Source organism: Temnothorax nylanderi, unplaced genomic scaffold (genome assembly GCF_030848795.1).
Source record: "Temnothorax nylanderi isolate EJ_2023f unplaced genomic scaffold, tnyl_v1.0 TNYL_tig0036_pilon, whole genome shotgun sequence".
In the NCBI taxonomy this organism is placed as follows: Eukaryota; Metazoa; Arthropoda; class Insecta; order Hymenoptera; family Formicidae; genus Temnothorax; species Temnothorax nylanderi.
This window is the reverse complement of record NW_027249098.1, coordinates 1050112-1065595: the sequence shown is the minus strand read 5'-3', so window position 1 is coordinate 1065595 and position 15484 is coordinate 1050112. Positions and strand designations below refer to the sequence as shown.

Sequence of the window (15484 nt, the reverse complement as noted above, 5' to 3'; positions counted from 1 at the left end):
TATGGACGATTGAGATACAGAGTTCGGCGTATGTGGAGATTCTTTTGTTCTTTATTAATCCCTCGAATCACAAGCACGCACGGCTCATCTCTCGGAACGGCGATTCCGTCGTTTCCGGCGACTCTTAGCCTGAGACAGGATCTCGTACGCCTGCTGAATCTCCATAAATTTTTCCTGAGCCATGCGCCTTTCTTCGTCCGAACCTTTAACTTTGTCGGGATGATTGTCCCTGGATAGAGTTCGCCATCGCGCCGTGACTTCGTTCTGCGAAGCGGTTTGCGAGAGACCCAGGACCTGTGGAGGATAAGCGAGCGTTAGTGTAAACTACATTTTTTTTAAGTAAATTCAAATTTAATAAAATTTCGCGAACGGCTGGCCGACCTTGTAAGCGTTTATCTCGCCTCGAGGATCCGTGAGGTCCACCAGTTGCGCCCACGTTGCCCAGAAGCCTTGATGCTTGGCCTGGTTCCATGTGGCCTCTAGACTCGCCTGTAACAAAAAAAATATTAGTATAAAAAATCTTTTAAGTTTCTTAAAATATAACGCTCTAAAAATTTAACGACCGCATATACTCACCTTAAGATCCGTCCAGATGGGCGAGGTGAGGAAGTGTCGCACTGCCTCCGACAGCTTTATCTCCTCGCCTTCGCTGTCCGTGACAACCGCATTGAAGTACAAGTAACTGCCGATGATAGCGAAGAAGAGCATGAGTGCCAAGCCTAAATACGCCATTCGCCGGATGAAGCTTTTTCGTTTCTTCGGTTTCAGCCGCCATTGCTTGCTGAAGGTGTCGAAGCTCAGGCTCGAGGCGATCACCATGACGAAAATCCACATGGTATCGTCCCCGATGTAATACAAGGTTGGATAAAACAGATACGCTGTGGCAAGCGTTATCCATATCGAACCTTGTTCTCTGCCGATATTTCCGACTGTCCATACACCTTTTGAAGTATTAAAACTGAATAAAGGCTTTCGCAAAATGTCTGTGCTTCTAAAATATCCGTTTTCTAATTATTTGCATATGTATATAAATAATAATATATTATATATATAAATTTTATAAATAATAAGTATATTGTATAATAATTTATTCCTTTACAATTAATTTATATTTATTTTTACATAATATTATTATTTAGAAATATAAATAGATATGTATAATAATTCATATTTTTATATATTATAATTTAATTATTTATATTAATATAACCGTAATATATATATATATATATTAATATTCTAAGAATGTAAAGAAAATTTGATTAAGAAGTTCTAGATTAAAAAAGCCTTGAAATTGAAGGTAGAATACTCTGCGTAATCAGACTTCTCAAAAAGCAGGCAAAAAAATCTCTGATATATCAGCTTTTCCATAGTTCTTTCCATTTATCACGGATAATGTGTTATTTTAACTAACGATATGAGTCATACATTGTGACCTTAAAGCATTATCTTTCGGAGGAACCTCACAAGCGAGAGCGATAAGAAAATACACGTCGTAAGAATTTGACGAGTTTTCGATTCTTTTTCTTTCTAATACGATTCTTACCTAGCGCGATCACGGCCGGTACTAAAATCAGCAAATGCCTGAAATTAATGCCGTACAATTCCTCCTGCGGGATCGCGCTGTTGAACAGCTCGGCCCATAAGTAGGCGACCGCCGCTTCCGCTGCGAATCGTGTCCCGGCAAACGGCGGCTGTAAAAAAAAAAAAAAATAAATCCGATTTCGTCGTCCATTTACAAAATCGTCAGTCGCATTTACTTCGCCGACGTTCCTTCCATTCTTGTTCCGCAAGACATCGGCAAATAATTTGCGGTTCAATATTTACGTGGGACGCATATAAACGTGCAACATCATCAGTTCTTCGAATAACAACGATGCGGAACAAGGCGCAGCGTGAGCTTGGCGTTAATAAATGTATTTCAAGACTGGCGACGTCAATCGCTTATTCTAAGCCTGCGGATTCTACACACGCGCCGAATATTTATTTACCTTTCGATTAGCTCTGACTTTTCGCTTGAAATCCTCGATGAATGCCGGGTCGTCATTCGCTTCGGCCACGTACGCAGGTATCCTGTAAATGTCCCTGAGAAAACCGCAGCCCACGTAACCGCCGAACGTGGTGATGTATACGAAAGCCTGATCGTCCCTGCCGAGGTACACGTGATGCGCCCCGAAGAGTCCACCGAACAGCCAGAAGAAATAAGCCCAGAACTTGCTTTTCTTCACACTTTTGTGCTCCCCCTCAGCGCTCAATCCGTTTTCTTTCGCTTTTTCCATCATGTTAGCTTCTGGAGCAACAGGTCACCAACTATCCATTTTGATTCACTATCGATCGATCGCGTGGATGGTTCGTCGTGGTCGTAAATTTTACGCACGTGAAGGAATTTTACGTGTCCTATCCGGATTGTCGCTATCTACGCATCTTCGCGGGCAAAATAATAGTTTACGCGCAATAATTCTCTTTATTGTTTTTTTTAGAACTCAAGTACACTCGTCGGTGGTGTATCGTGGAATGACGGTCATGGTTCCACTGCACCGGTTTCTGGTTCAACGCTCCGTCAGGTAACGGTATCAGTTCAGGGACGTAACAAGCAGAAATACGTTGTTCGCGCGCGTATGAGTGGGAAGGGGGAAAAGTGGGTGAGAGACTGCTATAGGCCTGTTCGTTTTGGATAAATTACGCCGCTACGCGGCAAAAGACAATTGGGTCGTCCTGGCCGTGATTGAGCGGACGCATGAGAGTCATTTATTAGTAAAAGAAGAAGAAGAGAGAAAAAGGTGTCTAGGCCTGTTCGTTTTCGCTGCACTTCCGAACTAGTGCAATGAGTTAGAATAAAACAAATATATATTTTCTTTCATTCTAACTTATTGCACTAGTTGAAAAGTGCAGCGAAAACGAACAGGCCTAGACACCTTTTTCTTCTTCTTAAAACACGTTCGAGCACGTACGAGCTCGCCAACCGACTCAGGAGTCAGGGTCAGTCAGGCCTAGACACCGAAGGACCGAAGCACCCGCCCGAACCCCGAACTGACCAATACCGAACAATTGACGATTCACTCTAAATCACTCTCGACGAACGAATGGCAACGCGCCGTAAGTTCCGTGGATTTTTATATGCACACGGGACAAAGAATACGCCAGGGGGATGATGAGCCTTAGCAACGATAGATGAAATAATATACCGGCCCAAGACTTCGCGGTGGTCGAGAATTACCGAGAACGGCTCAACACAATAATAATAATATCATGAAGACGTGAACGCGAAACTGATACGCCGCGGCGATCCTCTCGATAAATATCGTATTACATCTTACGCTATGACGAGAGAGAATAGCATTCTCGACAATTAAATTTTAAGAATAATTTGTCGAGATCAATGCTATTCGTCATAGCGTAAGATGAATATATTATTATATTCTTCAATATTATTATATTCTGGAACATTCGTATATAATATCGAACATACGTATATATATACTAATAAAAAAATTGAGTAATAATCTAGCAATTACTGGAAGGAGAACATAAAATAGCAAATTCAGAAAACGTTTATTAATTTATGAAACTTATAAAAGTATTTATATATTTTATATATAATCTTTAGTAACAATATTTATTATACAATATAATTACGCGGTTTGTCATGTCAGGCATTCTATGTTAACAATTCTTTTTAAGATGTCTAAAATAATGAATTTGCTAATCACATCATAAGATCAATTGCATATTATATTCCGTAAAGTAAATAACGGAAAGAAACTTTTGTATAACGTTGTTTAAAAATATTCAATTTTTTCGCAGAAATTATTCGTTTGCCGGCAATCTTGATTATTTAATTAAGACATTAAATATTATTATTTTGACTATATATTTAAGACATTGAAACATTATTAGCTGCATTTGGTCTCGAGTGTTCACTGATGTTTGTGAGCTCTTTTTGTAGATCCTATATAATGATATTGCCGATATTGGTGATAAAAATGCCATGATTGCCATGTATTATTTTTCACACACAACTGGTCTTATATAGTACCCGCATGAAATTCAATTCGCGAATGAACACGGTAGCGCCATCTCTTGATGTGACTGTGAACGCATTTGTAAATGATATTTTTATTTCCACATACATTATAATTTATATATTATAGAAGTCATTTCATATTCAATAACACATAAGTAATATAATATTATCAAATTATCAAATATTCGATAATATCGATATTTAGCAACATGTGTAAACGCTAAATTTAGCAAAGAACTATGGTCCCTAAAATACAAAATTAATACAGAATTTAAAAACTCGTGCACCAAGTATCGATGTCACAAGTAATATTCTTCGATTAACTTTTATATAATTCTTCAGCATCTTTCCGTTTCAGGATGTGTACCGACGATCACATCATTGATATTGTTTGGAGATCAATATGGCGTCAGACATCGTCGGACCTCGGACATCGTCGTACAACACCAATGTTAATAGTCGGCCGCCGGCTTATTTCAACGTGATTATCTTTGAGTGCTTCGTATGTTGTCGATCGTACTTCGTGCTGTTCCTGAGGATGGAAGAAGGTCGTTCGATAAAGCTCACTCATAAGGAATGGCGTCGTAACGCGAAGAAGGAGCGTCGCAGGCGTATACGACGGTCAATCGCACAGGAACATGATGCCAATGAAGAACGTTTGAGGGCAGCACTTGAAAACAATATGGCATATTTGAATTTCTGCGCGGAACAAGAGAAGCAGAGGCAAGATAAAGAAGCACAGGAACAAAAGGAACGTGCGGAACGAGAGAGGCTCTGGCTGGAAGAAGAAGTAAATATATAGTTGTCTTATATCAATTACATATTTTCTTAGCCGAGAATTTTTTTATTGGCCTCTAATCTTTTCTTATAGCTTCTTTGTGTTCAATTTCTAACATCTTGATAATTAAATTTCTGTTATAATAAATATAATTCACTTAGATTTAATGATGAATATTCTTTTTGCATATTTTGGAATCAGGTTAGCTAAAAAGATATAGATCTGTATATGTTTTTATTTTTTATACAATATACCTGAATAACATAATGCATGGCAATTGATATAACATCGATTATGCGTTTATAATCATTATCTGAAATTCTGAATCATGCGTAAAATTATACCAAATCGCAAAACATTTATTTCTTCAACATGTCAAAATAATACAAAATTAATTTATATTTATAAAATAAATAATATTAGATTATTTTTGCAAATTTTAAATAAAGTATTAATTTAGTAAGCTTGTAATTCGAATAATTGACTACTGTTTCTTAATTGTCCAGATAACAGCACAGAAAAAGTGGCAAGTTCTTCAGGAACAGATAGCGAAGGAAGAGCAGGAGAAACGTGAGCAAGAGATGAAGATACGCGAAGAATTCGAGGCAAAGCGTGCGGCATTTTTAAAGAAAAAAGAGGAGGAAAGGAGACAGCACGAGGAGCAACTTCGTAAACAAGAACAATTGCAGAAGGAGATCGACGATTACATCGATAACGGAGTGAAAACGCCTGAAGCTTTGCGCGACGTCGTCGACAATCAGCCTACCAAGATACTCTGCCCATTTTTTACGAAAACAGGTGCTTGCCGGTTAGTATAGATAGAGATATTTACACATGATATGATAATATTATGATTTGTTAATCATTCATAACAATTCTGAATATATTGAAGCGATAAGAATGACTTTATTGTGTCTTTTGCAAGCTTCAACAGTTTTTCGCTTGAAGCTAAAAATTGTTAAAAATTATTAAATTAAAATTAAACTGAACTAAATCAAAATAAATTGGGATTTAGGATTGAAATTTTTATCCAAACTAAAGTCAACTTTAGTCAAAATTGTATTTTTATCTTTATTTTCAAAACCCATATTTATCTGTAATTGATTTTTATTTCAGGTATGGAAACGCGTGCTCCAAGAATCATCGTAGAATCTTTTTGAGCAAAGTGATCATGATACCCGGATTTTATTCACACTTTTCTCTCGAGAAGAATTCAGCGGAATACGACACCGACGTGGCGCTCGAGTTCGAGAGTTCAGAAATGTTGCGACACTATCACGAGTTTTATGAGGATGTGATAGGCGAATTGGAGTCGTTTGGCAGGATTAAGACCCTTAAGTGTTGCCGCAATAGGGAGATTCATTTGCGCGGTAATTTGTACGTTGAATATTACACGGAGAGAGAGGCGGCTAGAGCTTGGAGGAACCTGAACGGACGTTGGTACGGCGGCAAGCAACTCAACTGCGAGTTCGTCAACATGATATCCTGGAGAAATGCCGTTTGCGGCATACTCGAGTGCCCGAAGGGCAGTAAATTCTGCAATTTTCTTCACACCCTCAAAAATCCGCACAGCAGGTACAACATCAAGAGTTCCCGACGGCCAAAGAACAAACCACACGACTCGAATAACAGCAAGCGAAGCGAACATAGGTTTGTGTTATTATTTACTCTGTACTAGATATCAAAATCATGTCTTGTAGACAAAACTTTCATCTTTATCACATCTTATATCATGAAGATAAGGCCGTCTTGTTGACAGAGTTTTTAACTTAACGCGATGCAGAATAATAATTGCGAAAAGACACCGTTAATGTAACAAAATGGATTAAAAAATAAATGGAATGCAAGTGTCGTTATTTAATTCTATTTTCATTTATTTGTTAGAAGTAAATCCGAATGGGAAGAATCCGATCGAGATGACAGCGAGAAAGATCGCAACTGGAGATGGTCCAAATCGCCCGAGACTGACTTGGATCGCACGAAAGATTCAGAGACGGAACATCCCCATTCCACGAAACGGAAACAATCGCAAAGATCGTCGAGCGATCAAAAACAGAGGAAAAGTGTAAAATCAAGCGTGAGAAGTTCTAAGATCAAAATGTCGTCTAAGAAGAAGGGTTACCGATCAGATCGTAAGAGACCTCGTGACAACGAAGATCAGAATAAGGAAGACGCGTCCAACGGTCGCTCTCCTAAAAGGCGTAAAAAGAAATCTCGAAAGAAAGACAAGAAAAGTAAAAAGTCATTAGAAGAAAACACTCAAAAATCAGACGAGATGTAGATCCGAAAGGAAGAAGTATTTAAAGAGATGTTCCCGAAAAAAGAATCCAAAGCTTGTGCAGGCTGTAAAGATGAGTCGAGCGGCTGTAATCCTAATACCTAAAAGATAATTTTATCTAAGCGACGATCTCAAATAAACAAAAGGATAATTTTTTATATCAGTGCTATTGTTGAATAATGAAGTATTTTTTTACATAACTATTACGATTCTGTTTGTACAATAGTTCTGACCGGACTGATTCAGTTCCATCTACGAGATGTTGTAGATTAAATATTTTTGTTTGAAATATATGTTACGTAAATCGTGTACTTACTCGTGACACCTCTTATCGCGATATCGATAAAGATATACATCCGTGTTTGCCAAGCAATCAGGCGTTTTAATCGATAGACATTCCGTAATCATCGGATTATTTTCGCTCGCAGTTATTTAATCAAAGTATATTGTTTTCCATTTCCCGTAATAAAAGTAATGCAATAAATGTCGGCATTATCGGTCGTTGATGGGAGATATCGTATCGGTTCGTACCGCTGGTCATGATTGAGGAAAATGGTAAGTATTAATCAGTCACATTTTGGCGTGTATCTAGTGTGCTTTGAAAGATAAACGGAAACGTTCCCTGCTGTAAAATTGCAAAGAGAAACAGGTCATGATCGTATTAAGCGTATTGCTTGTTTTGTGCTCGGTCCATCCCCTCGTAAATGGGGTGGGTTTTCGCGGATTCACTTTTCAAGGCTTGGAGGAGCCAAAGCCGTTAAAAGAATATGCTGATATTATAACTGAGGGTTGGATCACCCAACCCCTTGATCATTTCAACCATCGCGACAATCGCACTTGGTCGATGGTAATTATAATTATTATCGTCAGCCAATCTTGCTTTATTTAAAACATTACTTTTTTAAATTAATACTTGTCCATTGTTCTATAGCGTTACAAAGAAAATTCCGCGTTTCTAAAGAAAGGTGGCCCTATTCTGATTATGATCGGCGGGGAATGGGCGATAACGGACGGGTTTTTGCAAACTGGACTGATGTACGAAATCGGCGTGAAATACCACGGCTTGATGTATTACACCGAACATCGATTCTACGGAGAGAGCAAGCCAACGAAGTATATATTCCATAGTTTTTTCATTGTCTGAAATTTAGAGCCGACTTTCTAAACCGATATTGCACGAAACGAATTTAGAGATACTAGCCCGGAGAACTTGCAGTACTTGAACGCCGATCAGGCGCTCGCGGATCTTGCTTATTTCATCGAAACGAAAAAGAAAGAGAAGGATTTAGAAAAGAGTATCGTAATAGTATTCGGTGGTTCTTACGCTGGAAACATGGCGGCGTGGGCACGTCTCAAATACCCTCATCTCATCCAAGTATCGTTTGCGCTATCTTTTCATTTATATATTTTTTTATCTTAAAAAATAGCGGAGAAATAAAATAGAAAAGAATATTTTTCACAGGGCGCCTTAGCCAGCAGCGCTCCGATTCAGGCGAAGACTGATTTTTACGGTAAATTATTTTATCGACAAATATTTTCTAAGAATATCGCTAAGAACGCTTGATTTCATAGAGTACTACGAGATCGTGACGAAATCGCTCGGCACGCACAGTGAAAAGTGCACTGAGAGTGTTAAAACTGCATTCGCATCGGTAGAGGAATTATTGGCCAAGCAAGAAGGTCCAGATAAGCTTAAATCTCTTTTCAAGTAAGCTTGAAATTCACGCGTGATTTGTTAATTATTTCCAATAAATTAAATTATAATTATTTCCACAACCAAAAATACATATAATTATTTCCAATTAATTATTCTATCTATATCTACATTTTTTCTCTTTATTTTATTATACGACCGCATCGAAGTTAATACTAATTTTATTAATATTAATTGGAAATAATAGTTTATTATTATTAATTTCTAATTACTAATATCGACTTTAGCTTGTGCGACGTGCCTGACGTAAACTCTGCTAGTGATCTTGGTTACTTCTTGAATACGTTAGCGGAGGTACGTGGATTAATGGGCGTTGCTTTATCTGTCTTGCTATTCATTTTTATTTGAACTTTAGCTGTTCGCCGGAATCGTTCAATATGACAATATAGAGAACGGTCAAACGAAAATCGCGGCGTTGTGTAACAATATGACGGCGGCGCATTTAGGTAGTCCCCTGCAGAGACTGGCGCATGTCTTCTCGACTCAGGACAAGTGTTACGATGTAAATTATAATAATTTCGTGAAGAAGTATCAAGAGATTTCATGGGACTCGCCGGCAACCACGAGTATCAGTGAGTTGAGATAATATAATTAATAAGAGAATAAATTAAATAGCACATTATATGAGACGCGTTGTACAACAAGGGATGATTTTTATTGTACAGTGAGACAGTGGTATCATCAGACTTGCACGGAATACGGTTACTATCAGACGACGAGCTCAGATAAATCAATCTTTGGAACGCTGTTTCCGTTAGATTATTACATCAATCTGTGTAACGATTTGTATGGCGATTAGTAAGTACTTAAAATGACGACCTAATATCTTTCTCGCTTGAATATCATTTATTTCCATATTCATAATTTGCGCAAATGTGCCTGGTACGTACCAAGATATTTCTTCACAACACGTTCTTCAAATGTGAAACGGTTTTTGTCGTACCAAATTATTTGTCGAAAGAAGTATCGAATTTATTTTTAATTGTTTTTAATTGTGGGAAACGATAACGGTGAGCGATTTTAGCTACAGTGAGGAGATATTAGATTCACGGGTGAGAAGGACGAATATAATGTACGGAGGACAGCTACCGGATTTGCACAACGTCATTTTCACGAACGGCGATATCGATCCGTGGCATCCGTTGTCGGTGCTCGAGGATTTAAACGCTTCTTCGCCCGCTATTGTTATTAAAGGTAATTAAGCGATGTATTACAATGCATATTAGGACTTCGTATTTTTCTAGCACGAGAAGATAATACGATGTATTACTTTAATGAAGGATCTTCGCACTGCCGCGATATGTACAGCGACGTAGACACGGACGCGGATGACTTGAAGAAAGCTAGAGCAAGAGTTCGCGACATAATTGGCAAGTGGATTTCCTCATAAATGTTATTGTCGAACTTCTCACGAGTACGTTCGTTGACGATTCTCAGAACAGGAGGAATAAACCAACGAATAAACGGAGCCACGTTTTTGGCTGTTTATTAATTGTGAGGTATTAACAAAAAAAAAATTATGTACAACGCTTGATATATATGTTCATATAGTGCAATTATAAATAATACACACACAGCAATACACAGTTATACTGCATTGCGTATTGTTACGTACATAATACAAAAATAAAATTACATCCTTTAAATACCAGGGCTAACCTAAAGTTCTGTGTGATTTCCAAAGTAAATCTATAACTCGTGATCCCCCATGCCGCTTATCTCTAGATAGAAAACGTAAGCAAAGAATATTTGAAATATCAATCGACCTCGAGTTTCCTGAAAGAACCGCTTATGCCGCACATCGTGGTGTCGTTGGATCCCACGCTGGAACAACCGAATCCTTGCTTCAATGCGGAAACCGCGCCTTCCCGCGCCTTCTCCGAGTATAGCTCGAGGTAGACATTCATCTTATCATTGTTCACTAATGTCGGTTTCAATTTCGTTAATTCATCCCGCCATAGATCTGCATCGAAGAGAAAGTTTAGTTCATTATCTTTTTTTTCGTGACGGAGCAACGTATAAAGTTCGAAGAGATTGCAATCTAGGTGAATTACCGATCATCTCCTTCATCGGGATAGTACCGCCGTATTCCTTGGGCAACATGCTCACGTCTAGCTTGCTGTTAATCGCGTCCTCGAGGCTCGTGTATAGCTTAACGCGATTCCTGATCTTCTCGGAGATCAACGACATCCCGAAGTCCAGGGCGAATTTCAGGGAGGGATGCGCGTTGATCCCATGGACTTCTTTGTGTCGCATCGGTACGGTGCGCTGAAAGCAAACCATTATTGTCGTGCTATTTATTTATTATATTATTTATTAGATTATTTTACTATATATGTATATACATATATACGATTCCTTCTTCGAGATTGCGGAAATCGCGCGATTGAAATACACCGATAAAAACAGACAATGACTGTATTTCTTGTTTAAAAACGCTGATGATAGAAATTAATTTAAAGTTCTTTTTTTTATCCACTATCGTTCCAATTAGATTCATATTTCGGTTCGTATAGAAAAAAAGAAACACGAGTTTTCTTTTTACTAGCATTGTTATCTCTACCTGATCAATCTATCGAGATATCAATTCTATTTGTATATCCGCGTTTAGTCAGAGATGATCTTTGACAGATAATCAATATTTAAGAAGAAAAAACTTTTAAATAGCTACACTACACAACAGTAAATATTTAAAAGTGCACGTGATATCGTTTCTGCATTATTAATTTTGGCAATTCAATTAATTTATTTTTGATAAACTGATTTTCTTCTTTAGTTTATCATGCATAACTTATTATAGTGACAGTATTATAAATTAAAAGTGTTATAAATTAAAATAAAATTTAAAATAATGATTTATATTTATGTATGTTGCTTAATGTTTATATAGACAGTTTATGTGACTTCAAAATTTGATTATACATACACAGAACATATAAAAAAAGCAATAAACATTTAATTGATAAGGAATCAAGCTTACATTAAATTTTGTATAAGATTTTACATAATTATAAAATTGCAAGCTTCAAACAAATAGAGATTAAAGATCAAAGTCGTAATTGTACATTCGTATATAAACACACAAGGCAAGCACTCCATTAAGTTTCACAACTCAGCTACTGTTGAGTTTTGTTGCGTGATTGAATTTTTGTGTTTATCATGTACGTGAACAATGATAATTAATAGTGATGTCATCGATACGACAAATTTCTCGTCGAGACGAGAATCTCGTCGAAACGAGAATCTCGTCGAGACGAGAATCTCGTCGAGATTTTCGATATATCTTAATAAAAAATGTTTTTTTTTTCATCACTGAAACAAACCCTCGCAGTTTTATAGAAAAAAGGTAAATAAGGGCCCACGTAATACTCAAGAAAGCATACACAACTCGAGGAATAACCCAAAACATAAGTAATTTCTTATACAGTCGTTTATTTTAAACAGTTTATTTATTATAAATACTATACCAATGTCAGAATTCCATAAGGGAATTTCTCTTATGGCTTTCTTGGCTTCAGATTTTTCTGAAGTTGCAACTCCAAATTAACTGCATAACTTTCAATATTATATGGGCTCCATATTATATGAGTAGTAAATATGTTTAGATTAGGTAATTATTACATTTATTAATAGAAATAAGGATTAAACGGCAGGAAATTTTATTATAGAATTACGAGATTTTTCGAGACGAGACGAGAATTTGACAAAGTCTCGTCTCGTCCCGTCTCGTCCCGTCTCGTCTCGTCTCGTCTTGCGGCATCACTAATAATATGAGTACACAGAAAAAAAGAAGTGTTAAATAAAGACTTATATACTTGTAAGTCTATAATCTTGAAATCAGATATAAATTGCGTTAAACGAAGAAAACATGTTTGAATGAAGGTATTTATATAGTTTAATCAAGAAAAAAGTTGAAATAAAAATTTTTATAAGAAGATTATAGATTCTTGAGTATATTATAAATTATGAAATCTGAATTTATTTTCATGAAATCTGTGAAATTTGAATTTATACTTTATAATTTTTTATTATTATTTATAAGTGATATAAGATTTCGAAATATAATTTCACTCGCGGCATAAGTACAAACCGCAGGTACACTTACTAGGACAAACCACAACGTGAACTAAGCACAGTGTATAATGAGCGAATCAACCAGCATCGCGAAAAAGCCAATAAAATTGGATTTAATTTTGTAAAACTTTTCTATATGCTTTTTCTAAGAGGATCTTAGTGTTAGTTAAACAATAAAATATTTATGCGAATGTATATATATATTTCTATGACTGATTAATCTGTCAGTGCAATTAACAACTTACGTTTCAACAGTTTGTTATTTAAAAATAAACCTCATTCTGCCTTTCTTAAAAAGACTTGAATAGAGCTTTTTAAGAGACTCTTAAATATGCTTTTAACTGATTCTAATAGGCAAAAGTATCACACTAAAAAACCGGTTTTTATGTTCATATTTTCAGAACGTGATGAAATTTTGTTACGTGACGTCGTCCTTGGTTCAGACTCGCAGCTGAATCAATTATGGTTCAATGAAACGAAACGCGCAATTTTAAACATAATCAGCTTCTTGAATAAATAAAATATACAGCAAAAATAAAAAATTATTTGTAGAATACATTAGCATAATTGAAATCAAATAAGGTAAATGTCCATGAAGAATTTTAGATGAGATTTTAAAATGACGAAATAATATCAAATATCACGGACAGGCGTAAATATTTAAAGATCTGTATTTGATTTTCAAAACGTTTAAGTAAATTTATGTAATAGCTGTCCAATTAGAAAGAATTTGCAAGTAAAAAAGCGAATGAGGAATTAATAAGTTTAGATGCTCCCTGTTATTAAATTTATTGTTAATTTAAATCCAACAATTTTACTTCACCCATTAATTTTCTACTGTTATACATTCATGAATTACGCAGCATTTGATCTTACCTCGCCGTTCTTCACGATGCGCACTGCTTCTTTGGGAGTGAAAAGCGTCAGATGAGGGAAACTGACGCCGGCACCATCGGCGAAATGCACGAAGCCACGCACTTGATTCTCCTCATCCTCCATCAATGCCTCGTAAGTGATGGCATGGATCTTACACATATCCACGTTCGTGTATTTGTGAGGATCAAATACGCCTTAAACGGAAATTGCATGTACGAGATTAGTAAGTGGGGCAGACACGACGGAGGGGAAGCGCGCCGAAAATTATTTCGTATAGACCCAGGTATTTCTCATAACAGAATTACGTCATGGAATATCTTTATTACTTTCTAAACATTTTTGCTCTTAGCAACGAAAAAATTATATGGTGAATACTCTATTGCAAGAAACAAATTAACGGAAAACACCCAGAATTTAGGAATTTGCAATTTTTCAATTATCGTCTTTGTGATTCTACTTCAAAATATACATATAATACTTTACTAGGTCTATATAATAACATTCAAACGTACATAAAAGGTAACGAACATTTACCTGGTCTAGCGATTATAACACGACGGCCTTTCGCGTCGCGACCAGGTGCAGCGAAGAGATATCTGAAAGAAGAGATCACAAACGGAGTTCCAGCGTTAATGGGAATAATTAAAAAAATACCCACCCCAATGATAGTAATTCCGTCATATTCGTTTCTGTAATGTCCAAGTTATGGAATGCCTGTCCATACACCTGACGGAGCAGCAGGTATCTTTCAATGGCCTCCTGAGCCATCGGGACATTAAATTTTTTGCATCGCAAAAATCTTAGTAAGAATCGTGCATCTAATGAAAGACGATAAATTAGCCAAGCGCCTAATTATCGATACATACCGTATGCAATTGCAGACTCGATACTGCTCGTTAAAATTTCTACAAGGCGAATCCCTTCGAGTCTTACAAAATCGTGAAGTCATTACGGCTATTTAAAAGCACTTAATTACTATTTTAAAGTAACCGCTGTTTAGTTTAAATATGGTTAGTTAAATTATTTTGCGGTTTTCATAATGCTAGATTTGGCAAGACGTAAATTATCTTTACGCGTAATATTCACGTTGATTGTCATTTAATGATATAGCCTCACCGAGACGGCAATTCTGAATGCGCGGATTCATCTTGATCCAATTGCGCATCTGCTCGAGAGCCTGATCTCTGGTGTTCTTGTCCTCCCTAAGCTCTTTCTTCGCTATCTTCTGCGTCTCCGACGAGAGAGTGCACTCATAATTGTCCTCATCGACTGCCCATTCGACTGCTCCCATCTTGCTTTTGTTCGAAAAACGTCAAGTGATTTACTTAAATTTCCAGAGATCTGAAATTGAGACATTGTGACATTTTTACATATTCTTCGGAAATTTTGAAACCGTGTGATTTTCGGGTTTTATAAAAATTACATCTCTCAACAATTATTTCGAAAAGATAAAATACGAATGAAGAAAATAAAAAAAATCTGTTTAATTAAAGAAATATAACTTTTTAATTTGATGGATATGTTTGTACGTTGTAAATTCTTAATAAAATACTTAACATAATGATCCCTCTTTCGGAATTTTGCATTAAGCGTATTCTAAGGTATTTAACGAGAGTTTGTTCCCATTTATCTTCTCGTAATAATCTTCGATTTAATTATGCAAGCGTGACGAGACGTGTGTTCACTTTCTTTCAAACCGTCGCGACGCGTCGGACGATACCGTTTAATGACCGGCTAACA

General features: G+C 36.6%; 4 protein-coding genes across 8 annotated transcripts in view; 2 read left to right on the top strand and 2 right to left on the bottom strand.

Annotated features, from left to right (window-relative positions):
- Nucleotides 1-29: 29 nt before the first annotated feature.
- Nucleotides 30-3088, bottom strand: Wus (TM2 and DnaJ domain-containing protein wurst). 3 transcript variants are annotated; one of them, XM_071703756.1, is made up of 6 exons: nt 2952-3088; nt 1992-2715; nt 1547-1694; nt 577-941; nt 382-489; nt 30-294 (listed from the first exon to the last, which is right to left on the bottom strand). In XM_071703756.1, the coding sequence occupies exons 2-6, from the start codon at nt 2280-2282 to the stop codon at nt 85-87; spliced, it is 1122 nt and encodes a 373-aa protein (XP_071559857.1). In that variant the 5' UTR covers nt 2283-2715; nt 2952-3088; the 3' UTR covers nt 30-84. The 3 variants fall into 3 exon arrangements, with proteins under 3 accessions (XP_071559857.1, XP_071559858.1, XP_071559859.1); XM_071703757.1 differs by having other exon boundaries at nt 1992-2544; nt 2916-3079; XM_071703758.1 differs by having other exon boundaries at nt 1992-2544; nt 2952-3071.
- Nucleotides 3089-4251: 1163 nt separating this feature from the next.
- On the top strand, nt 4252-7391 carry LOC139771173 (uncharacterized). Its single transcript, XM_071703736.1, has 4 exons — nt 4252-4814; nt 5309-5610; nt 5919-6452; nt 6687-7391. Exons 1-4 carry the CDS (start codon nt 4428-4430, stop codon nt 7081-7083), a joined length of 1620 nt encoding a protein of 539 aa, XP_071559837.1. The 5' UTR covers nt 4252-4427; the 3' UTR covers nt 7084-7391.
- A 246-nt stretch (nt 7392-7637) lies between these two features.
- Nucleotides 7638-10376, top strand: LOC139771175 (putative serine protease K12H4.7). Its single transcript, XM_071703737.1, has 10 exons — nt 7638-7927; nt 8012-8193; nt 8272-8455; nt 8543-8591; nt 8653-8788; nt 9022-9088; nt 9150-9366; nt 9460-9592; nt 9819-9988; nt 10075-10376. The coding sequence occupies exons 1-10, from the start codon at nt 7733-7735 to the stop codon at nt 10182-10184; spliced, it is 1443 nt and encodes a 480-aa protein (XP_071559838.1). The 5' UTR covers nt 7638-7732; the 3' UTR covers nt 10185-10376.
- LOC139771176 (alpha-tocopherol transfer protein-like) overlaps nt 10265-15484 on the bottom strand; it is a 106328-nt gene continuing 101108 nt past the window's right edge. For all 3 annotated transcript variants that reach the window (XM_071703740.1, XM_071703738.1, XM_071703739.1), the window contains 6 exons: nt 14861-15085; nt 14403-14562; nt 14279-14340; nt 13745-13938; nt 10849-11062; nt 10265-10757 (listed from right to left, as the gene is read on the bottom strand). In XM_071703740.1, coding sequence (XP_071559841.1) covers nt 10552-10757; nt 10849-11062; nt 13745-13938; nt 14279-14340; nt 14403-14562; nt 14861-15035 — 1011 coding nt within the window. In that variant the 5' untranslated portion in view covers nt 15036-15085 and the 3' untranslated portion in view covers nt 10265-10551. The remainder of the gene's footprint in view (nt 10758-10848; nt 11063-13744; nt 13939-14278; nt 14341-14402; nt 14563-14860; nt 15086-15484) is intronic.

Coding starts and splice junctions, on each gene's coding strand:
- Wus (XM_071703756.1), bottom strand. CDS start 2,282: ATGATGGAAAAAGCGAAAGAAAACGGATTGAGCGCTGAGGGGGAGCAC. Junction 942..1,546: donor ACCGGCCGTGATCGCGCTAG/GTAAGAATCGTA, acceptor ATACTTCAAAAG/GTGTATGGACAGTCGGAAAT. Junction 295..381: donor GCGAGATAAACGCTTACAAG/GTCGGCCAGCCG, acceptor TATCCTCCACAG/GTCCTGGGTCTCTCGCAAAC.
- LOC139771173 (XM_071703736.1), top strand. CDS start 4,428: ATGGCGTCAGACATCGTCGGACCTCGGACATCGTCGTACAACACCAAT. Junction 5,611..5,918: donor ACGAAAACAGGTGCTTGCCG/GTTAGTATAGAT, acceptor TTTTTATTTCAG/GTATGGAAACGCGTGCTCCA. Junction 6,453..6,686: donor AGCAAGCGAAGCGAACATAG/GTTTGTGTTATT, acceptor TTTATTTGTTAG/AAGTAAATCCGAATGGGAAG.
- LOC139771175 (XM_071703737.1), top strand. CDS start 7,733: ATGATCGTATTAAGCGTATTGCTTGTTTTGTGCTCGGTCCATCCCCTC. Junction 9,367..9,459: donor GCCGGCAACCACGAGTATCA/GTGAGTTGAGAT, acceptor TTTATTGTACAG/TGAGACAGTGGTATCATCAG. Junction 9,989..10,074: donor GCCCGCTATTGTTATTAAAG/GTAATTAAGCGA, acceptor ACTTTAATGAAG/GATCTTCGCACTGCCGCGAT.